The sequence below is a fragment of the Diabrotica undecimpunctata genome, chromosome 6 (assembly GCF_040954645.1).
Source record: "Diabrotica undecimpunctata isolate CICGRU chromosome 6, icDiaUnde3, whole genome shotgun sequence".
NCBI classification, from domain to species: Eukaryota; Metazoa; Arthropoda; class Insecta; order Coleoptera; family Chrysomelidae; genus Diabrotica; species Diabrotica undecimpunctata.
Window position 1 is genome coordinate 80431619 of NC_092808.1, and position 26725 is coordinate 80458343.

A 26725-nucleotide genomic window follows, 5' to 3' on the forward strand; every position below is an offset into this window, starting at 1 on the left:
AAGAGGTGACTCGAAATTGTGTGACATGCCAAAAGTGTAAAAGTAGGAACTTTAAAAATGAAAACGTCACAAAAAACGTCGTAGCTCGGAAGAAACTGGATATTGTTGCTATTGATATGTTGAGCGATTTGATACCAACAACTCAAAGGAATAAACACATATTAGTTATGGTGGATCTTTTCTCAAAATATGTTAAATTGTACGCATGCAGAACCACAAAAGGAATTGAAATACTTAGGAAGATAGACAATTTTATAGAAACGGTGGGAAGACCAGACAATATTTTATTGGACAATGCGACATATTTTAGAAACGAACGTTTTAAAAGGGAATTAAGAGAGAGGGGCATCGATACAAAATTTATAAGCATCCGTCATCCACAGAGCAACCCATCGGAGCGTTTTATACAAGAAGTCACAAAATTTCTACGAATTGCCGCGGAAGAACATCATCGACATTGGGACAGAAAAGTGTTTGAGATCGAGACCTATTTGAATTGTGCTCCAAATACGGTTACCAAAGAGACGCCTTTATATATAATGAAAGGAACAATGCCTACAAGACCGTGGGAAGACACCGCCCCCAGACAATACGAAGAAGTGATCGAGTTGGTTCAAAGAAGATTGAGACGAAGTGGAGAGAAATATCTCCAAAGACAAGAAAGAACCCGAAGAAGAAGGCCGATCAAATTCCAGAAAGGAGATAAAGTCTTAGTGAAGGCACTGAGGGTGTCCAATTTACAAAATGGTATTTGTGCTAAATTGATGCCGATATTTGAAGGTCCATATAGGGTCAATACGGAAAATGGGGTAAATAGTTATGAATTAGCGCACATAGAGACAGGAAATATACGGGGTATTTTTAACATTCACGACATCTATCAATATCATGAATAGATTTTAATAACATAGTGAAATAATTTGATCCTAGAAAACTTTTGTCATTTTTAAAATTTAACAAAGAGTTTTCGGCAGATCAAATGGCGGGGATTTGTTATGATATGTAAAATCGAGAAAAATATTGGTTTGTTTAAAAATATTTCAAAATTCAATAACATTAAAATAATTCAGATAAGTAGGATAATATCCAACAAACATTTCGAAGAAGGAGAGTTATTAATTTCTTGAATTACCTGTACTAAACAAAATGTAAGCTTTGCATAAATTATTTCTTTGTTATACTTGAGTGACCCACATAATTTTAAGTGAAAACAAAAAGACAATTGAACGGGGTTTTCCAAAATACATTAATGCAGTGATTAGAGACAAATAGAAGAGATTTTAGAAAGAGGTTTTTGTTAGTTTTTTAAGAATTATAGAAAATATTATTTGTAAATAAGTTTTAGGAAATTTTATAATTATAGGTAAAAATTTGTTTGTTATCGAAATGAAAAAATGGGGGAATTGTGACGAGTTTTGATTGGCGGAGATTGAAAAAGGTGGGATAAGTATGTAGGAAAAAGTTTAGCGAGATTGAGGAGAGAGAAAAGATATGATCAGTTGATTTTCCAAGTCTGTAAGAGGAACAGGATTGTTCTCTGGTGGTTCCAAAGAAGTAGCAAGCAGTAGTGTTGAATGTTAGTGAGTTTTTGTGGAGTTAGTGTATCTGACAGAAGCTGAAGCAGCAAAATATTGTAAGTCATATTTTCCTACTTATATTCCAAGAGTCACTGTTCAGGCCAACGAGAGATTCAGTTTATCGTAAAGAGAAGATATTCCAAGAGTCATTTTTCACTCGGGCCAACGAGAGCTTCAGTTTATCGAGAGGAGAAAGGCTATCATAATTTGAATGATTGTTGCTTTTGAAGGAGATCATTAAGGACGATATACTTGCAACAATCTGTTGTAAGATTGCTGATTACATAGGGAGCGGTTGAGAGGAGATAATACAGTCTACAAGGAACAAGGATTTGGACCACTCATCATCAGAGAGAGATATTTTTGTTTTCTGCAGTTTTTTTTTCTTTTATTGATAACACAATTTTTACACGTAATTTAGAAAGGATATAAATATTTTTATTAGGAGAGTTAGAATAGTTTGGGATTTTGAGTTTTCAATTAATATTGTTTGTACCATAAATTTTGATTGTTCACGTACGGAGAACAAAATTTTGAGAATCCTTATATGAGATTTGTTTATTGAAAACTTTTGAGTGTGAATTATTTTTCATTATTTTTATTTCAATATATAGTGTTAGATCATATGTGTTTTTTATTATTCCGGTATTCTCTGGACCTTACCTTTCACATGTAATAGCATAGATATTGAAGCACGAATTTAACCCTGAGATAAAAGAATTAAAAATTGTGATAGAGTCATAATCATATCATTTAAATAATTTTAATTAATCAAAAAAATTAATTAGCTAATTATTGCTTGGCGCACCAAGACTTTAAATATCACAATAATATATATATATATATATATATATATATATATATATATATATATATATATATATATATATATATATATATATATATATATATATATATATTATTATCTAGTATTAAGTTCTAATTTTGTAAAACGCCGTCTACACTCTCAATCGAAGTTCTTTCGGACGAAGACACAGAACGGAAGTAGAACGAAGCGAAGCGAAGTCGTATGAAGTACCTGACTACACTCTCGCGAATAACCCTTTGTGCTTGATGCGGTATGTAAGGAAAAAAAAAGTCTGAATTTTGAGGTATAAATTTTATTTTCAAAGGGCATTGACTTATTTTTGTTGTTTAAGGATATCCCTTTAAAAGTTTTAGCGCGTTATTCGACGTTTGAAAAGCAGAAATGGAAAAATCTCTCATTTATCATTAATTTAAATTTGATCTATTTTTCAATCCTTTTGTTCTTCTTAAATTGATTTAATGTTGTTTTGCATGCTTGTATTTCAGTTTCGCATTCTAGACTACAAATATTTCGTTTTTCAACCAATTACTTAATAATCTTATATAAATTGTTTAAGAACTACTCAATATAGTTGGTCATCATACAAGTTAGCATTTCATTATCGATATATTTTTTAAATTTTATCCCACTTCAAATTAAGCAGCCGACGAGTAAAGTAGTATGAACTCAGGCGATTCTGGCAACGATAGTTGTTATCAGTAAAAACGTTTTAGTTTTTTCCTGTTATTGTTTTCATATCAATGGACATCGTTTTTTCGTTATCTGTGTAAATACAAAGCGATATGTGACAATTTCACCGAAACAATTTAACGTTAATAGTTCAAAAGTGCATTGGTAAATGTGACTTTCCAGTGGCATAACAATTCAGGTAACTGTTATTTTTAATCCTTTTATCCACAGAGTCCCACTAGGACGTCTGTTGCATTAATAATAAAAATTTATGTGTAGTGGTTTTGGTATCCAGAACTGCTCACTAAAATGACCTCAACTACTACTCAAATAAAATCACAAAATAACACAATCAATAATACCAAGTCTATGTTGCTGCCACTTTATCTAAACCTCCACCTCCTACGTTTCCTCATAAGGATCAAGCCATTATCTTACATGCCCTTCCTAATGGTGTTCTATTTGAGTACATAAAAGCTATATCAGACATTGTTACCCCAAAAAATATCATCTTTACATATCGAATCTCAAATAACCGCATTTGTATTTATTTAAACTCTGTTAAACTAATCTAGGATCTTCTCAGTGCCCACCAAAGTATCACTATTAACTCAACAGTTGTTCCTATCCGAAGACTTATAACACCTGCTAAGCGTATTCTCATATCAAATGTATCTCCCACGATACCTCACAGCACTATCGAAAAATCTTTAAAAGATATCGGTTTACAGATAGTTTTTTCTGTGTCATTCGTGAAATGTGGCTCGCTAGGTGATGCCTATGCACATATAATGAGCTTCCGAAGGGTGTCATACGTTATTCCGGATAAAGAAAACTTCTCAGTCCAGACCCCTCTTTTATAAACTCACGACAACACTTCATATTAAATATTTGTGTCCACTGACAAATTAGAATGTTTTTTATGTGAAAAAGGTGGTCATACTGCTGAAACTTGTACCAATGAACCAATTTCTGTAGCCCAATCCGAACTTTTCTCTCCCACTACCTCCGTATCCATACCGACAAATAGAACGACACCCGAATGCACTCCCAATCAAATCAATGCACCATATACATCTTACCCCAAAACTACAACTAATGTGGCAGAAAGGATCCCCTTAGTTTCACAGTTAGCATCCCCTCCAGTACAGAGACAGAAACGGGCTATATCTAGTGACAGTAATGCTGGCACGCCTTCTAAACTTTCTCCAGTTCTTACTCCAGAACCAACTATCAATCAAATGCTCCCCCCTTATCTGTAAAATCTACCACTAATTCTTTTAGCAAGCCGCAAAAGAAAAAAAGTAAAACAATAGTAACAGAAGAACATAAATTGACACGCATTACTTATAATGCAGTCCAAGCCATCTATAAAACAATTTATCCAAACTAACTCTTACTGAAAACCAATTTATAGCTTTTCTAGAAATTACCTACGGCATACCGGACCCACTTAAAGAAGCTCTGAATTTCACTTCCAATATCCAAGGATTACTTAATGATTTATCTCTTCTTCATTCACAAACAAAAGAGAAATCCTTTAAAAACCGAATAACAAGATTGCAAAAAAAATTAAAAGACAGCTTAATCCTGAAGACTCTGACAATTTGAGTGCATCATCCGATTACCTAACTGACGATGAAACTAACGCTCCTATTTCTCAATACTCTCAACAATCCTTACAGTAGTCCCACACTTATCACATTTAAACATTACATTCAAAATAATTCAATGGAATTGCGATGGTTTCTTTCCTCGCATAGAAAGAATCCAGCAATTAGCTACTGAAGAACAACCTGAAAGCATATGCTTACAAGAAACTAACTCAAAACTTACTAAACTTCCTAAACTAAAGAATTTTAAAGGATATTATATTCGAGCTGACTGCAACAGAGCCAGTGGTGGAACTTCAATTTTTATTTCCAGTGAACTATTTTCTTCGCACCTTCCTCTCACCAACGAACTTGAGGCTACCGCCATAACCACTTGGTGTCCTAATAAGATTACTATGTGTAGCGTATATATTCCACCCAATCACAATAAAGGAAATATAACTTCTGGACCTAATTTACCAGCTCCCTTCTCCATACATTCTTGTTAGCGATTTCAACGCTCACAACCTATGTGGGGTTCCAATAGCACGTCAAAAAAGGTAAAACTGTTGAAAACGTAATTAATTGTACATATTCCTATTTACTAAATACAGGCTCTAGTACACACTTGAATTTGTCCTCAGGCACATTTCCTTCTATATATCTTAGCTTTAGTGATCCAAAATCCGCACCTTTACTAAATTGAGACGTGAACAATTATTACTTTCCTATGCTGCCTCCGTTTTATCCAATACCTCCAATCCAGTTTATCCTCTTCTTACTCCATCAATTAACAACCAGCATTACTATTCTAAATCACTATCAATAAAACCCATCCCATTGATTTTAACACAATGACTTAATAACATCTCTCTATCACAAACAATCCCACGACCTTACCTCTATATCCTCCTTGATCTATTATCACCCCTCAGTTTAACACATCGCTTACAAGATTGGATAAACTTCCAGGGAACTCATTAAAAAATCATTTAAAGAAATTATATTTACAAATAAATACGACATAGTACTCTACACTGATGCCTCAAAGAATGATACAGGAGGAGGCTGTTGTGTTTCCACAACAGATAACCTTATCACAACATCTTGTATCCCCTCGTTTTGTAGCGGTTATACTGGCGAACTATTTAGCATATTTCAAGCTTTCAAATCCATTTCTTCACCTAATAAACAAGTTGCAATATACGCAGACTCACTAGCCTCAATACAATCTATCTAAAATATATTCACTGATCATCCTATTGTCCAAAAAATCCTTGATTGTTACCAACTAATCGCTTCCCAAAAAATAACATTTACATTAATGTGGCTACCATCCCATATTGGTATTACAGGCAATGAACTTGCAGACAGCCATGCAAAACTTGCCTCAACATCATCTGATAATATGGTTAATGATACACCAACACTGGGACACCAATAACTTAGCATTACATCAAATCCAACAGTTAGTCGATAGCCCTCTTGATTTGATCACTGCCGATATGTCCAGACGAGACGCTATTGTAACACGAAGACTTCGAATACTATATACAAGATTAAGACACGGATACCTGATCCAACAACCGACCCACTTGTAAGACCTGTCAATCATATCTAACAGTTAACCATACCTTCTGACCGAATGTCATCAATATTCAGCAAAAAGACTATTTTATCGCCTTAAAAGTGATCTAAAAGACACTCAATAACTTGGATCAAATTACCTCAAGTCTAAAATTCCTCAGAAACGTTCAATTATATTATAAAATATAATTTAGATTGTATTATAACAGTGTGTAGTCTATAACATATTTCTGTAATTCATTGTAACAGTTTTACATTTGTAACCGTTTTCGTGTAAGTGGCCTATTTTCGATCCCGGTATAAAAAAATTATGGTTGATAGCTGAAGAATTTTTTATTACAATGTAATGTTCATTGCTACCATATGACTATTTAAAAACAATTTAAAAAACTATACCGTAAGTCTAGAATAACAAATACTTAAATGCGGACGAGTCTTCGGTATCAGTATTAAATCTGGTTGAAGTTCCATCATTAAGAAAATTCAAATAAATATCTGTATAGGAGCCCCAAATTATGTTATAAATATTATAACTTCCTCTCATGACGGGATTTGATGGTATCTAATAAAATAAATCTTTTAATTCGTTATACTTTACTAGACTTACGTTACTGGTTAGTGGATATTACAGAAAAAAATATCCGTTTCATGATGTAACTTTAAGAACTATAGCTTCCAAAGTGGTAGTTAGTTCAAATTATTATTTTGCCGTTTTATGGTTTTTAGTTATTACTTATCTAGGACACAAAGGTTTTTTTTTAATGGAATTTTCACTTCCATCTTTTTGAAAGCAGGTGTGTTTGAAATTATATGGTCTTTGGGGATTCAGATTGATTTTAAGAATATTAGCACATTGTTCGCCAAATAAAATCTGAAGTATAGCTAGACAATAGAAAACCTCATTAATAGTCCAATAATGTAAAGATCAGAATTTTAATGTAGCTTGTTGTAGTTGAAACTTGTCACTTTCCGAATCTGATGCATAATTAAATTTGAAGGCGAGTGTAGTCTTTATATTCCTTATAGCCGTAAATTTGCATGTTATTAATCTATTTTTAAATAGATATAAATTTTTGATTAAACATTTTAAACAAAGTTGTAAATCTCTTGTATGCTTTTAAATAATAGATGCATGGCAAAGCTAGGTATTCTCGGCACTACCATTTTCAGTTGGCCAAAGTTAAAGACAAAATATTGATAATGATTTTTGATTACATTTTTTTAAGATATGTAATAAGTCCATGATGAGTTTGTTTTATTCTGACGTATCTCAATTTTTTATTGAAAAATATCGATCCCAATGTTACAAAACTATCTTAAACTATCTTAAATATTCTTTTCAGTTCACTAAAACTCTTCAACTATCTTAAATATTCTTCTCAGTTCACTCACAAAACTCAGTCATATTCTTTAACTTTTCGTTCTGTCAAAAGTTTTTCCACCTTTACAAAACTTATGTTTTTCTAACTACCTTTAGTAGAACAACTTTATTAAGTGGGATACGGAACGCGATCTAATAATTAAGGAAAAAAAACATTGCAGTTTGTAAGCTTTTGTCTAGCTTTAATAACTATCTAAAATATCAAGAGGTAGCTACTCGAAAATAGCAGCTTAAGAAAAAGGCCAAATCTAGTTGCATTAAGTCGTGTTCCAATTTAAGCAAAAATATCTCTTACACTTAAGAACAGACCAATCAAATTAACCTAAAACCTTAAAATAGTATCGGATCATTCAATGAAGATTTCTTAGAAAACTTGTTTAATTAGTTTTGTGCATGGTTCAAAAAAGTTTGCTTGTTGGTTTCAAAATTCTTCTAAGCAATCTGAAGAAAAATGTCATACAAATACTTACTTTTTGTTGAAACCTTTTTATAAAACTGAATTAGATTGCGCTCTTAAATTATATCGCACTTCACCTGGTATCGAGCACATAAAATGTCCTATGTTTATCAACCTACCAAATATAGCTTAAGAATATTACATGTATTTAATGATATCATTAAAAATCATACAGTAATAGACTTTTTTAAAAAGGTCATAGTTTTTTCTATCATTAAGTTTGAAAAAGATACGAACGTTGTAAATTCCAATAGACCCATATCGTTACTATCTTGTGTATTTAAAAGTATAGAGAGACCCATAAAATTAAGACTAAATTTGATATTAGAAAAAAAAAAGAATGTAGTCCCAGAAAACCAGTTTGGACACTTAATGGGCTTTATAGCACTAGATAATTTAGCAAATATTGTAGTAGATATGCAGAATAACTTAACCAGAAATAACTATTTAGTAGCAGTATTATTGAATGTACGAATCAGTCTGCTTGTCGATCTTAAAATAAAAAATGTTTTTTTTTTTAGGATGCCAATTGCATTCGTCAACACAATTATTGACTTATATGCAGAGAGGATATACGTCAAAGATCATAATACCAATATAATAGAACTCTAATAGGTTTAGCTTTATCTTCAATCTTATTTAATCGATACAGCACTGGCATGCATAAAATTTATGTAGGTAAAATTATATTTAAAATCGTACAGTATGCCAATGGATTTTCTATCATCATTTTTGTGTATGCTTTTTGATACAGATGTATTTGTCTTTAAAAGGAACAACATTCCTACAAACCAAAACGTAGCTCTAAATAATTATTGCTTTTAGCTTTAAAACCACATGAATAATTTTGGCTTAATCTGAAAGAAAAATCTAATTAGAAAGCCATAGATACGTGTTAAATACAACAAAGGAAGTTATTTCCTAAAAATGACTAATAAAGTATGGTGCCATTGCGGGCGGACGTAATTTCGGCCGGAAAAAGAGCAGGTACTAAAAGCCGGTAGGTAAATTCGGCCGGAGGTTTTAAGTTGCTTCCTTATCTCATAGGTATTTTCGGCCGCAAATCAAATAAAATAACAGAATGCTTTATATTAAAATATTTCTTTATTTCAATAAAATTATTACATCAACTTATTTCTATAAATTAAGTAAACTATAAATTTTTAAAAAACGTTTTGATGTGATACAGATTTAACGAAATTAATTCTAGAAATATTGTCAGATCGAAGCATATTTACCATGTTTTCGATAAATTTTAGTTTGTTTTTTACTTGTTTGTCTTTAATTTTTGCTGGAATATTTAAATTTTTTATTTTTAAATATGCATCGATCTGACAATCTTTTAATTTTTCTATAAAAATAAATATAGAAGGGTGACTTGAATAAAAACTAGAATTAAAGTGCGAATGGAATGATTCGCAGGCATTTGTGGTTCTTTTAATTGATGGGTTTTCATATGCCCATATATTTGGTGGAAAATGAGATTCTGGCGCTATGTAGTTTTCTAATAAATAGTCTGCGTATTTATCTATAAGTTTATGGTCCGGTTTGTATGACATGAGATCAAATATGAAACAATCTTCAACTTCAGAGGGGTCTAAATAAGTTAGCCCAAAAGTATGAGTAAGCCATTTGCTTTCCTCGCAGTTTTTATCTTTATACATTTGGGTTAACCCTAATGATTGTATTTTCCTATACCACGCCTGGTGCAAGTGGAATCTACAACCATTTAGTTTGGTTTTGGGAAAGACAACTTTTAATGCGTTATGAATTGCGATTTCAAAATCCACAAATACCTCCTTCGGTTCAAAAACAATATTATAAAGTTCAAAAATTTTAGATTTTACCAACAGAAAAAGTCTCTTATATGTGTCACTGGTCTTATTGGGCAACAGACAATACAAAAGAGGAACATAATGCCCATTTTCCAGTCCATGGATGGTAAATAACTGATAAAAATATTTTGTACAATAAGAAAATGTGCCATCCATGTAAAAATCTTTCATTTTACATAAACTTATTATATTTGTATGGCAAGAAAAAACAATGATATTATCAGCTGTGCTGTTAATAAACAAAAAATTTTCACCTGTTGTGGTTTTCGGTCCATAACTATCGAGTACATAATGTACATCGTGAATATCCTTAGGCAGGGCTGGTAAGAGCTTACGGCGGCTGTTGTACAAATTTCTTCTTATTAGACTGACATCTATCGATGACAAATTCTCTGGCAAATGATTTGAAAGAACGCTTTTAATAATTTTTGAAGGTTTCTCCGATATGTCTTCCTCAGCTTTGCGCTTGCATGAAGTCGTCACTATTTTTCTCTCCAACGTAGTTTCATCGGACTCGTGGTTGTGGATTAATTCACTTCTAGTAACTGTGTATTCCGCACCAACAGTGTACAGTTTGGCTAAACATCTTAAATTTTTCTTTATACACCTCCAACGTACTTCACCACTTTTTAATACGTCCTGTTTACAAAACTGAAACTTTTCTACAACTAGTAAGTCACAACCGCGTGAACTCTTAATTACTGAAACAGATGCCATCGTATACAAATAATATATTTTATGCTTTCTATCGACTAGTAGCTTCAAGATAAGTTATAATACTGACTAGCTATAATAATTTTATACCTGTTATTTGTGAATTTTATACATTTAAAGGAATAATCTTAAGTAGGTACAACATAGTTATTAGAATAAAGAGATAAGTAAATTAAAGGTATTTCCGACAGGTACACAGGATTAGGTATTTCCAAATAAATACACAATTAATATTTTACAGAAACTATGAAGAGTAATTACCAATATTTTAATCTCATCGTAAACATCAACCCCTCGGCCGAAATTACCCCTGTCATAAATGGTACCCCTTGATTTATGCAGGTAGGCCAAGGGATTACCGGCCGAAATTACGCCCGCCGGCCATTGCGATGTTGAAACGTTGATCTTTGTTTTTTTATTATACGATCCATCCTAGATCATGGTGCTACTATTTATGCTTCCGCTTCCAAAAATCAAGAAAGAATATCCTCAATATTTTAAAACAAAAATAATTATCCAGTATGTACTATCTATTTTCACTTTGCAAAGGCATTAGGATAAAGGGAAACAAAATTTTTTGATATAAAACTCAACTTATAGATAGAAAACAATAAAACTAGACTTCAAGTTGCCTTGATGAAGTAGTTCTCAACTGTGGCAAAATCTTGGGATTAACATACACACCAGTATCACCAAAACATGGCACAGTGTAACCACAGAAGACATGTTATTGACAATTGTCATATTCACCGAAACATTTTATTGTTATTACGTAAATAAACAAAGCTGTGTCATAGTAATTGGTTAATAGCTACAAGTTATCTAATTATTTATTTATAATAATATTACGTAACAAAAATGAAGAAAAACCGTTTAAATAAAAATCCTACAAAAAGCAGTTTTAATAAATTCTTCAAAATTAGCATTCATTAAATTAAATTTAATGTAATTTTTTTCCCAATTTGTTCAATTTACTATTACTAAGATTGAGACCTGCCAAATTTACTAACGAATTTTTTTTTATAAATTCCTCAGCTATTTCTTAGAATTATCCGCTTAAACTGCGTTAAGAAGGGCACAGTATAAATATGTTCAATAGTAGACATAGTTGGTATTAATTAATATATGATGGAAACATTATTCAACCGCAGAGAAAGTTTAAAGATATTAAATTTCACCTATAGTAAAAAGTATAAAAAGGAGTGTCGCTAATTTGTACGCATAACTGTGGGCTTTGTGTAGCTCCTCTTATTTCACTCAACAATATAATTAATTAACATGTTTTTCTTTTTTGTTTCAGTGCCTCCCCGGATACACTACGTTACTTCTAACGGTCGCGTCGAAGTGAAAAAAGGCTCGTCGGTGAAACTGGAGTGCAAAGCTTCGGGAAATCCGCCGCCCAAAGTGACATGGTCGCGAAAAAACAACCTTTTACCGGACGGTGTTCAAACTGCCGTGACCCCCGTGTTGAGTCTTGACAGGGTCGACCGTCATCAGGCTGGTGTATACCAGTGCACGGCGAATAATGGAGTTGGCGAAGATGTTTCCGAACAGATTGTGCTGCATGTTTTATGTAAGTCTTAATTAATTTTTTTTATACAGTATTTGGTATAAGTATGTTACCTTGCAGACTTCCTGAAACTTCGTACGTCTTTAGAAATTGTATTTGTCACAGTTTATCTAGGTAATAAAGAATTTTGACTTAAATGATGATAAGGAATTAATACAAATACAAATTTTAGATTTTGATACAAGATCACCATTGATAAATCTAGTGTCACTAAAACTTGATAAAATAAAATAATACAAATTAAGGAGTCAGAATAATAGATAAAATCATATCAACCTGCAAACTGAAAAAGTTTCTTTCTTTCTAGATTCCTTCAGATATTCCAGTTAAAAAATAGCGTCAAGTAATTTTTCGATTTTTCAAGTCATTTTTCGGCTTTGTTTCATGAAATAATAAAACTATAAACAACATAAATTTAATTTATTTTAATAATTTATTACTTTGAAAAAAGAAATAAAAAAAAATAGTTTTAATTTTTGATGTACCTAGATAAGTAACTTTTGATAAGTTGATTTATACAGTTGCATACTTGTTGTATTATTGTTTATTTAATATTTAGCTATATCCCTAAGCTCTCAGTTTAGATAAGCAATGAGAAAAATACACATGCGAGAAAGTTGGGACAAGTCATGGGGTCCTAACCAATGGATATTTTTAAATTATAATAATAATAATAATAACAATAATAATAAGAGAATAATAGAAGGTCAACTCTACGTCAACAAATCCCCTGTAGAAAGAGTGACGCACTACAACTACCTCGGCACCATAATAAATGAAGAATGGACGAACAACCAGGAGATTAGAGCACGCATCGGAGAAGCTAGATCCACCTTCAATCTGATGGGGGCCATCTTTAACAGTCACAACCTCTCTCTTGATGTAAAAGTAAGAATGCTGCGATGCTACATCTTCTCTGTCCTTTTTTATGATGTTGAATCGTGGACCTAGAACGAAGATATGTGCAGAAAATTGGAAGCATTTGAGATGTGGCTATATCGAAGAACGCTTAAGATCCCGTGAACTGACCGTCACAAATACGGCGGTCCTCAGAAGAATAAATAAAAACCGAGAGATACTGACCACCATCAAATCTCGAAAGTTACAGTTCTTCGGACATATTATGCGAAATGAATCCAAATACGCTTTCCTTTAAGCCATCCTGCAAGGAAAATATTTGGAAAACGGGGTCCAGGAAGAAGAAGAACATCTTGGTTAAAGAACCTGACAATCTGGTTTAATATAACATCTGTGAAGCTTTTCAGACTCAGGTTTATTTCATTCTAATATATCATCTAGAGCTGCGGCATGTTTTGACAAAGTTGATAAGATAATAGTAAATGGTTAAATTTAAATTTTCTTACGCGTTCTACCGTAAGAACAGAAGATACCTAGTATGTTTAACAAACATTATTTTGAAAATGCTACAGATTTAAAAAGCAAAATGGTAAATAAAGAATATCATGTGGTTTTTAACTCATTTCGAATGAGAAATTTAATGATAGAATGTTTTGACCACATTCCATTATGGGATATATATATATATATATATATATATATATATATATATATATATATATATATATATATATATATATATATATATATATATATATATATATATATATATATATAAACTAAAATATAATAATAAATGCGCTGTCTGGTAAAATAAATATCCTTACTTTCTTCTATTGATGTTCACCTTCTGTGGCCGTTGACGATAATGTTGATCCATATTAATCTGTTGATTACTACTCTGAATAAATGCATGCTTGTCATTTCTCTCCACTGTCTCTGTCATTCTACAGTCACAATAATCTGAGTTTTTCTGCAATCTATCTTGCCTTGTAAAACTAGCTCAATTAATTAGTATTTCTCATTTTACATTACATGCCTCAGAAATTGGATCTCAATGTTTTTTATAACATGGTATAATTATGAAAGAACTCTATAGATTTAGATTAGAAAATTAGGTTTATACTCCATATAAAATAGTGAAAAAAAAAATATCTTCTTAAGACTCGTTTGTTTTTAATATATTGCAGATAATTTTTTAAGGGTGTTAAAGATTGTTCCCAGCTTCTTCATATAACATTCTTCATTCAAGACTCTCATTACGCTGTTAGTGTCTGCAGATCCTCAGCATTATCAGCCACAAAAACTGAAGCGTCTATATAGCGTCAATTTTTATAAAATTCACCAATGATTTTTATAATTTTTATCTTTAATAGTTTCCCTGAATAGCAGTTCCAAATATGTACAGAACAACGTTTTGAAACGCAGCCTTGGCGAACTCCCAATTTTATTGTACATTTTTGTTCGGTGCCGTTGCCTAATCTTACTGTTACATTTAATTTTAATTATAAGTTTCTGGTCTGGCTTAATTTTGTCTTAATTTCCAGATTTTTTAATATTTAAATATAAAGGCAATTCGTGGTGTTTAATTTCTATCCGCAGAATGATTTTTGGAAATCAATAAAGAGTTCCAATTCAGCTTTTCAAATCAAATTAAACGTAGCTTATTTCGACATGTTTTTTTAAAAAATAATTATTTATAACATAAATAACATAATATAACATAAAAAACAGAAAAGTAAGGTACGCTCGTAGACTATATTATTATATACGCTAATGAATTAAAGCTTAACTCTATTTAAGTGTAAATATTCTCTAAATAACTTACTGTTATTTTTAGATTTTACAGAAACAAGCTTAAAGTTGTTACATTGTTTTTGTTCTGTATACATAAAAACTCAATATTATTCGAAAACAGTTATTAAATTGTATTTAGACTACCTGCACAATGTTAATTATATTCATAGCTCTTGTAGTTCTGCTTACATTAAGCTCAATGCATTTGTTAATTTCGCTGCAAAGCGAGACCTCCGAATTGCTGTTTGTCCTGAATTATATTTATACCTAGCAATACAAATTTAGGTAACGAGTCGCATACAAAGTCAGTGAATTACTTAAATTATTGCACCCTATAGAAAGTCCATTTACCTTTATGCATATGGAGCATTAGGGATGAAAGATTTATTAAACACTTCATATTCAGTTCATGACTAAGTCGGGAATGGATAAAATATCTATTATTTTACAAATCAAGTAAAAGCAATTAAACGGTACCACAAATATGTGTATCATGAACCACACAAAAAAGATGAGAATATAGGTATTAAAATAAGACATATCTAGACATTTTATTACCTATTACGTAATATTATTTATAGGTGATATATATAAATATATATATATATATATATATATATATATATATATATATATATATATATATATATATATATATATATATATATATATATATATATATATATATATAAATACACGAATTTCTATTCATCAAATTTTTGTTAATTTAAATAATCTAAATTTTCTATATACGATACATCTCAATTGCCACCTTCTTTGAGGAATCATTAAAAGGTCGGCATTCAATTCTACTCATTCTGATCGGGTTCATACACACTTGCCATCATCTAATTTTTTATTGTGTTTTTTTTGGAGTCCAATGTTCCGTTTTTATAGGTTTTTTTAAGAAGTTCTTTTAACATTTTAAGTTTAAGGAAAAAAAGTAAAAATTCTGGATTTTTGCACCAAAGGGGATCACTCTTTAGTATCTAGTCGTGCTTTTTAAAACTTGACGAAAGTTAAAAAGTGGAAACCTTAAATTAGTTACTTATATTAGTATTTAATTGTAGCATAGCTCTGAGGATGGCTTTGTAAGTCAAAAGCCCTTAGGTAGAAAATACAATTTTTACACATTTTAAAATATGATGTTTAAAAGTAATAATTGTATTTCTATAAAAATATTTTAAAACCAGAAATTTACAAATTATATTTTTCCTAACGTGTTGGCCCAAATTAAATAAAAACAAGATTAATTTTCCAATCTGGATGTTTCAACATTTAAAATTTATAAGCGTTGATGCCACCAATGTCCAGCAGATGAAAAAATATTGCCATTGGCTATCGGTTATTTTTCTTCGAGTCGTGAACTCAAGTGTGGTCTAGTGAAGTCGTTTTGTAGACCATAAAATAAATATATATATATATATATATATATATATATATATATATATATATATATATATATATATATATATATATATATATATTGATATGATGTATTGTTTGTTTGAATGATGAGCAATGAGTATTTTTTAATAATATAGGGTTTTTATCGCGGTTCTCAAAGAATTAGTTTGTAAGTCCTTTTTTAAATTATCTTTATTATATCTATTATGAAACACACATATATATCTAACCTAGCCAATGTAAATTTAAAATAAACTATCTTTAAATTGAAATTCTTATCAAACTAATTAAATTCTATAGACAATGTAAAATTTAAACAAACTATCTTGAAAATTGAAATTGTTATGACACTATCTAAATTATATTAACAAATTTTTGTACCTTTCTGTCACTGAATGCCCAAACGAACTGTTTTCCACTGTATAGATTATAATCACCACTCAATATCTTCTTCGCAGCTTCGGTTATCCTTGTTTTTGTGAAATTACTTTTTCCAATTATCAGCTTCCACCAATTTAAGATATTTTTCTTCACCAGCATTTATAAACCACCAAGCAAACCAGCAAACAGCATTTATATTTATTCTTCTTTTCTATATACCAATATCCAATCACCAAATATATTATTTAATTTTAATATTCAATTAATACTTCTTCCATTATCCAATCATCATTTATACATAACATAATTATTAATCTTCAATAATATTTTCTTTATACTGTTTCTTAATCTTGATTTAACTCACTATATTGAACAATTATAACTGATTGACTGACTCTAACTAACTTTCATACTAAAAAACTGGCCATCATAGTAACTGTAACTCATAACTGATTGACTAACTGAATGGACCTCTTGAATCCAAATCACCGGGTATTTATATCTTTTTCCATGTTCCAGAATCATCTAGCAAGAAATCATGTTCCATTTGTTCTATTAAATACATATCTGAATTTTCTGGAACAAACCATTTCGCAAACAAGGCCATCTCCGGTGATCTAGAGAATTCCTTACTTTTCTATTGATAATTTTGTTGACATTTAGGCTTTTCAGATCAGAATATACACTTAAATTAGTAACTATATATAAATTAAACATTTTAAACTAACATATTATTATAACCCCTCTTTATATTCCTAATTATGAATTTCTATCTGTCACTTTCAAGAGTATTTTTGGTTGCCTAGTCACATGGCTCACTTAAATATATCTACAATATTATAATTATTAAAATACAAGTTTTTACAATTATTATATGCTAATTTCTTAAAAATGCCCTCACATAAATATATTTTTATAAAATTCTCTAGTATATAACTGATTAAAATAACCAAATACTCTTTATATCTAATATTATCCAGTAGTGTAACTTATAAATTACTTTCTATAAACACCAATCATATCAATATATATATATATATATATATATATATATATATATATATATATATATATATATATATATATATATATATTGTAAAGACTACGACCGTCAATTTATATTTCTAAAGTATTCAACTAGTGAATTCAGAGGTTTAATCGGTCATTCAGGTTGGCAAATAAAAAAAAGAAGTCAACTACTTCATAAGTTTATTGAAGACGTTTCGCTTTATATTTCTAAAGCTTCATCAGTTCTCTAAAATATAACAAATGACATTGAGTTTATAAGAAATACAGATATAGTTCATAACTTACAACTCAATATGTAGTATGTTATCGATGTTATCATATCTACTGTACACTTTACTCCTTATTTAAAACTAACTTAACCAAAAAAGAAAAAACAAAAAACAAAAACAAAAAACACACAAACTTTGCAGAAAATAATGTTCATATTCGTAGATATGAATATTTAAAAAATTTTAAACGAACATTTGGCTTCATTTAGATAGTTCTCCACTGAAGACCAACAAAGTTCTGATTTATTGCAATATAAGCAAACAACTTGACGCGATACCGAAAATTTTTTTAAGGGCCATGTGTCACCAAATTCCAAGGTTTGAGACAATTATGAACTTCTACAGGGGACATTGCATAATTAGTTGGACAGTTGGACAGTTATTTAAAAATAACTATCAAATATTTCCGCCATATAAATTCCACCTGTCCAACTAATTATGCAATGTCCCCTGTAGAAGTTCATAATTGTCTCAAACCTTGGAATTTGGTGACACATGGCCCTTAAAAAAATTTTCGGTATCGCGTCAAGTTGTTTGCTTATATTGCAATAAATCAGAACTTTGTTGGTCTTCAGTGGAGAACCATCTAAATGAAGCCAAATGTTCGTTTAAAATTTTTTAAATATTCATATCTACGAATATGAACATTATTTTCTGCAAAGTTTGTGTGTTTTTTGTTTTTGTTTTTTGTTTTTTCTTTTTTGGTTAAGTTAGTTTTAAATAAGGAGTAAAGTGTACAGTAGATATGATAACATCGATAACATACTACATATTGAGTTGTAAGTTATGAACTATATCTGTATTTCTTATGAACTCAATGTCATTTGTTATATTTTAGAGAACTGATGAAGCTTTAGAAATATAAAGCGAAACGTCTTCAATAAACTTATGAAGTAGTTGACTTCTTTTTTTTATTTGCCAACCTGAATGACCGATTAAACCTCTGAATTCACTAGTTGAATACTTTAGAAATATATATATATATATATATATATATATATATATATATATATTAATGTGATATTAAAAGTCAGAGGTGCGCCAAGCAATTAATTACCTACCTAATTAATTAATTAAACTTATTTAAATGATGCAATTTTGATTTTATCACACTATTTAATTCTCTTATCTCAGGGTTGTATTCGTGCTTCAATATCTATGCTTTACATATAATAGGTAAGGTCTAAGGAATACCGGAATAACAAACATATATGATACAAAATTATATATTGAAATAAAATTCACACTCAAATATCTTCAACAAAAAATATCTCATATAATGATTATCAAAATTTTGTTCTACGTACGTGAACCTTCAAAAATTAATGTTATATACTATATAAATTAAAATTTCAAATCAAAATTGTTGTTCTATATCTCCTGATAAATATTTCTCTTTTCTGAAGCAATTAAAAAAAACTTTGTTTATAAAGAAAAACTGACGAATGGTAAAAAAAACTATCTCTCTGACGATGAGTTGTCCAAATCCTTGTTTCTTGTAGCCCACACTATCTATTCTTAGCAGTTCCCTAGGTAATCAGCAATATTACAACAAATTATTGCGAGCCTCTCGTGTTCAATGATCTCCTTCAGATGCACGTATCTTTCAAAAAGATGCTAGCCTCTTCTCCTCTCGATAAACTGAATCTCTCATTTCGGCCTAAACAGTGACTCTTGGAATATATAAGTAGAAAAGTATAACTTACAATATTTTTCTGGATCAGCTTCAGTCAGATACACTAACTCCAAGAAAACTCACAAACATTCACTTCTAATGCTTACTATCACTTGGGAACTACCAGAGAAACACGACTGTTCACCTTGCACCTTTGGAAAAAAACCGATTATCTTTTTTCCCTCAAAAATCTAGCTAAACTCTCATTCCTACATAAACATCCCACTTTTTCCAATCTCCGCCAATCAAAGTTTGTCATATTTATCCCCATCTACCATTTAGATAACAAACAACAATTTTACCTACAATTATAACTTTCCTAAAAACTATTAACATGCTAATCATTCTACAAATTCTTAAAAACTAACGGAGAATACATTTTAAATATTTCGATTCTATTGTCTTATACACCGTATCGGCGTATAAGTCTATTTGGAAAATACACTCGCATTGTTCCATTATTTCACTACGTTCACTCAAATATATTTTACAAAGAAAATAATTTATGCATATCTTTAAATCTTGTTTACTACAGGTAATCCAAAGATAATGGACTTTTATTTCTTCGAAATATCTTTTATAGTTTATCACTTGAAATATTTTGAAATAATATATATTTTATACTTTGAAATATATTAAGAGCAAACAAATATTATTTTCAATTTTACATAGCATAACAGTATATATATGTATATATATATGTATATATATATATATATATATATATATATATATATATATATATATATATATATATATATATATATATAGTGTACCATAAAATAGAACAGGCGCAACTCGAAAGTGGACCAATACACACATCTTACATCCGTTTTCCTCGTGGTTTCATAAAATAATATAATTAGCATGGAAGTTACTGGTGAGTTCACCTAGTTTTACCTTAAACTAACCTAACCTAACCTAACCTAACCTTACCTAACCTAACCTAGTTTTACCTTAATCTAAAGATTGTTTGATTGTTTATTTTAACCAATTAAAATTTTATTGTTTGCACCTATGAGTTAAAGTTCATTTATCTCACCAGGGCTATTAAAGGAAATTGATGTTAATTTAATTATTATTATTTATCTCGTAATAGATCACTGTTTGTTTAATTCCCTACACAATGTATTCATTGTATCTAATGTAGCCTTTATTTTATTGTAGTGTAATATAATACCCCTTTTGTAATCTGTTTTTCCACTTATTTTATCATTATGTTCTGTCGGTAAAAGAATATCCGCTGCATTTTTCTTTGGAACTTAAGTAACTCAGGTTTTTATTTCCATCGAAGCACACATGCTTAAAGGTCTTTTAAGATCTTGCTGGAAGTAGTTGTTTGGTTTATATTGTTTATATTTGCGCAGTGTTCCACACAGGGTGGTATTTTTATCTAAGAGGTTTAGTAGGTTAACTAAATGCTGGAAAAAAAGTTATCGGTAGTTATTCTCTATCCTGCAGCTAAATGGTTTAACAAGTCCATTACTACCATTTGTCTTTAGCCTTTTTTAGGTTTGTTTGCTTTTTTGCCTAAAATTATACATTTTATTATATGGCACTTTTTTCATGAAATAATTTACTAAAATAAATTTGCATATTGGCTGTATGTGGCGAACTACAACCAGACAAGCCCAAAATCTTTAAACCGTACTTGTCAGGAATACTCTTCATGTAAACCAGAAAAGGACCCTTGTCACGAAATGGGAGAAACTGCTCATCCCCACATAAGTGGATTTTTTTGCAATTTAACACAAAACCATCTCTGATTGCGACAACTTTATCAGTACGTTATGTTTTTTCTCTTTCTTACCCATTTTTTAGTATAATTCGGCTTTTCTATTCATCTCCAATAAAATCACATTCCCAATATCTTGCGAAAAAATAATTATTTAAAATCTTCTTTCGCCGTAGAAAATGGAGAATTATATCTAGTAATACCTGTTGAAACATTTTGTATGTTATAGATCTTCAAGCTATCTAAGAGATTAATTATTGTTCAAAGGCGAGAAGAATTTATTTAAACACACAACGGGCGTTCCAACAAAGGCACAGTCGGACTAATTCACAGTAAAACTATTTATAATGTAGTGTTATATATTATCTAATATGCAGTTCAAAACTAATTTGACCATTACAATTGTTACAGTTACGACTTTTACGATATATCGGATCACAATTAACAAGGTAATAAAAATAAGTAACTAGGTAACTTTTTATGAACTTCCCGTCACACTTTGTCTAGACATTGGATTGGCTAAACTGTTTATAATAGGTAAAAAAAATCAGGTGTATGTATAAAAGCTGGTTAATACAATTGTCTACTATATTTAAAAATATTGACATATTTATAAAAATACTTTAATTTGCCATGCATTATATGCCGTACAAAATACAGTTGAAGTATTACATTAGTACAACAAATATTATATGAAATAGAAAAAAGCACAAAATAAATTAATTACATAATAAACAAGTTAGGTGTGTTAAAAAGCCGCTTTTTGCCATTGTCAATTAAAGTTAACCCTTCTGTACCGTACGACTCAACTATGCAAATGTACTGTTCGGCCCAATATGACCCAACTATGGTTTACGGTCCTTAATCGAAATAAAATAAGCTAATGATGCTAAACAAACCTTTATTAACAAAAAATTATAGTTAATTAAACAAAAACTATGTTGCTAATGTAAATTAAACCTTATTAGAAAAAATAAAAGGCATTTTTTTCTTTCCCAGAAAAGCCTAAGAACAAATAACTACAAAATTTAATTTGAGATACAGTCCTGACAGTGATAAAATAAATTACGTTGCAAACCGTTCTGAAATATATCAGTTTTTAAATGATAAAACTAAAGTTAGAAATTACTTTTGTTACTTTCTACACATAGTTATAGTGCTACCTTCAAGTCAACCGAGTAAACGTTACGTGAGTAAAAAAAATCACTTCATAGTATCTGTATCAATATTAATATAACCTATAACGTTCCGAAGAAATAGAAACAATCCAGTTTTTGGGTCAAAATCCACACCGGTTTTCGAATCGGTGATAGGGCCTGACTTAAAATTAATCAACCATGATTTCGAATAAAACTATGAATACTACTCACACTTCATCTCACGTCTCATATTCCAGTGTTGTCAACACATTTAAAGATCCAACAAAAGAACAATCTATAGTACTTTCCAGTATTGAAGAAACTAAAGTTCATGAATACATAATCGCCGTTGGTTCACTAGTTGGTCCACGTAACGTATCCTTCGCTTCCAGAATTGCCAACAATAGAATATGTCTATATCATTCATCTAAAAATGCAGTTGATTCACTACTACATTCACACAAATATGTTAATATAAAAGAAACACAAGTAGAAATAAGAAAACTTATCTCTCCAGCTCAAAGACTAGTCATATCAAACGTTTGTCCTAATGTTCCAAACACGTTAATTGAACAAGAACTACATCAGATGGGTATAAACTCCATCTCAAAAATGACATTTCTAGGAGTAGGTATGCCTGAAAGCGAATACAACCATGTCTTGAGTTTTAGAAGGCAAATATTTATTACACCTTTAGACAATATGTCCATTCCTGATTCTTTCATTATCTCTTATGATAATACCAATTATCGTTTATACCTTTCTATAGAAGGATTTAAATGTACAAAATGCAAGACTATTGGTCATCAGGGAGCTGAATGCTCTAACCAAGCAAACCCCACTACTTCTAATATACATTCAGAAACTTCTCAAAACATATTACCTACAGTAAATACATCTAATAACCAAACAGAACTACAAAGGTCTGAAAAATCTAATTCATCCACTGCTAGTGCATACCCTGAAACATTTCAAAACACAATAATTACAATAAAATCCTCTAATAACCAAACAGAACAAATTATGGAAACTGACAATAACCTGACAGGATCCATAAGTAATAGAAGTGAAACATCTTCCTTAAAAACTCCAACATCATCAATCTCAAACAACATCATAAATCCTACTCCAGTAGAAATAACACCAAATCCAATTACTACAAACGTCCCTAATCAACTACAAAAGTTTATCTCATCTTCTCCAGACATTAACGAAAATACCCCACAGACCGAGTCACAGATATTTACTTTTCCTGTAGTAAGCAAACCAAAAAAAAGTCAAAAAAGTCAAACAGAAATTCCCGCGAAGAACTTTTACTTTCACTAGAGTCAATTAAAGACAACGTAGAAAACAGATCACCACCGTTTATCCTAAACTCTAATGAAATATGTGACTTTCTAGAAAACACAATATATGCCAAACATCCTCAAATAACCTTTCCTTCGATCATTAAGAAAGGAAGCGGCTTTTATTTGGGTACCTTCACATACCCAACGGGTATTTACGGAAATGAAAAAGCAGATCAACTGGCTAACAAAAGTCGAATGAACTCAAACCATCCTGCAAAATTGTAGACATATTCGTACACCGATCTAAAAAACCTGATTAAAATCCACTGTATTAATACTTGTCAAAAGTATTGGGAAAAATTAGGTACTAAATTAAATGTAATTTGCCCAAAAATAACTGATGTCCTGGAGACTCCTTTAAACAGAAAAAACCAAGTCATTATAAATCGTCTAAGAATTGGCCATACTGCCTTAATACACAAATACGTAATAACAAAAGAACCACTACCTATCTGCTCCAGCTGCTCTAACCCACTGACTGTCAAACATATCTTGCTTGATTGTCCTCAATTCATGGAAAAAAGAAGATCCCACGGATTCACAGATGATGATCTCAATACAGTTCTCACCAAAAAAATTTCAACAGTGTTAAGCTTTTTAAAAGACATCAAGTTATTCAATTTTATTTAATGTAATATTTCATGTATTTGTTATATTATCCACTAATAACCCTGCGCGGTTGAGGTGGTTTTGTGTTTAAATAAAAAAAAAACTTTAATTTAGTTCACAACTGGTACAGTAATAAAAAGAATGGGTTTTACAAATATAGTTGTGACATATATAACATAAAATATGAGTCTTGTTATCGTTTTTAGATCAAAATGTACAGTGTACTCGTTTAGCTCGGAGTTGGATTGCCCATAGGCCGTTCACTAGAATTTTCATCTTCTCTACTTGCGTCTGTTCATGTTATTTTTACTAGTTCTTGTGAGTCTTTAGTTCTTGGTAAATTTTTTCTGGAAAGAATAAGTAGTTTCACCAGTGTTTTTCCCAATTCCTCAAGAAAAATTTGCCGTTTTGTAAGTTTGTTGGTGTTCCATTGGGGATTTATTGATGTCCATAAAACGAACGCGTTACAGCCAGAAATGTCCAGCATATTATAAAAAAATTATAGACCAGCGATTTGTCTTCCTCCTACATGTATATGTACCAACAGGCTAATCTAGATAGTTGGCACTACCCTGGGGTCTTCTGGCCTAGTATCCTACTCGGCCTAAAGATGCCAGGGTGTCTTGTTCTACGACGAAGATGTCCAAAAAAGATTTCCCCTACTGTTGCCTGTCAGAATTCAATGGATACCTTCTTAGGCTCTTACTGAAATTTGACAATATGGCAATTAAAAAAAAAGCTGATCTAGAGTATCCACTACTCCCTTACTGGAATTGTAATCTAAAACAAATTGGGGTTTTTTTGTCATTTCTGTCACTAATAGCCTTATCATGATGCAAAGTACTCATACGAATAACATTTTTATTCTTTTTAGGAATATAGTTTACAACAGTGGTATCTTGCGTGAAGTAAAAAGACAAACTATGAACTTCTTTATTCGCAATTTGTGCTGGAAGTTTTTTTTCTAGTCCGCAGCATTGTATTTTTTCTTTTTAAGAGGAGTTTTTCTAAACTGTATGATGTAAAAAAGTTGTCACAAGTAATATTGTAGCCTTTCAAATCCCTACACAAGTCGCACGCCACACGCATTCCCTGATTCCGTTCCGGCATGGCACCTGCTTCCTTTCCTGTATAGATCTGCAATTTTAGAGCATACGAACTTTTACTGTCACATAAAGCTCAAATTTTTATGCCATATTTCGCTGGTTTGCTTGGAATGTACTGCTTGAAGGGACAGCGGCCTTAAAGCTCGTCTTAATTGCTCGTCAACGCTAACATTTTCACCAGGGTTAAAAAATTGTTGTAGATTTTCTACTCATTTTCCCCAAATTTCACGTATTGCAGCTAATTTATCAGTACGTCTCTTATCCTGTCTAGTAGTCTTGTTATCAAAACGTATTACTTGCGAAATTTTTGTAAATACTTACAGGGACATTGTTGCTCGAAATACACTACGACCCGTTTCTTCATTCCACAAACCATTTAGTTGATTCACCATGAGACAATGTATGCTTTAAAACCCATTTTATCCAAGTTTTTCCAGTTGGTTCCAAAAACACGCTGTCCTTCCATGTTGGTAACATTTATAATTTGGTTTGTAACTATGTCAAAAAAGAGTGGGTCAAATGAATTTTTGATATCGAAAATTCATGCACATGCGTAACTAGTGAAGCATTATTTACAACATTGGCCGTGGAAAAACGACCCCGTTGATAAGGAGGATCGAGAGACCACTGGATATTACCGTTTTTTGAAGAAACTGTTACCTACATATCAATATTTGTAATATATTCGAGGATTGTACGTTTGGTGTAATTAGACCGTGGAACTTTATTTAAACTATGACTGGCTGGCATTGTTTATCACAATAACGCTATTTGGTAGTAAATTTGGCAATAACCTGGCAAACCAATTCTTGAAAAATTTTAACGTGGTATCATCATGGTAGTCGACACGGGAGTCCTAATGTTTTTACCATGACAATGCTAAATCATCGGAAATAAAACCATTTCTTGCCAGTGCATGGGTTATATATTATAATAGTAATGAGTTTAAAGTTTTTGTTGTCCAACGGCCAGAAAAATTCACCCTATCATAATTTGAGTCTCATTAAGAAAACCAATTTCTCTTCTACCTTCTCTGTATATAAATTTGAAGTAAGAATTCCATCTTTTACTTACAGTCGATAATCTGAATGCCACTATTCTGAATTTTCTTCCATAAAAGTTGTTTTTATTCAGATTAGTTGACATAGTTATGAAGCAGG

General features: G+C 30.9%; 1 protein-coding gene across 3 annotated transcripts in view; it reads left to right on the forward strand.

Moving 5' to 3' along the window:
* LOC140443510 (limbic system-associated membrane protein) overlaps positions 1-26725 on the forward strand; it is a 1158062-nt gene that overhangs the window by 310852 nt on the left and 820485 nt on the right. For all 3 annotated transcript variants that reach the window (XM_072534819.1, XM_072534818.1, XM_072534821.1), the window contains one exon: positions 11942-12214. In XM_072534819.1, the coding sequence (XP_072390920.1) occupies positions 11942-12214 (273 nt within the window). The remainder of the gene's footprint in view (positions 1-11941; positions 12215-26725) is intronic.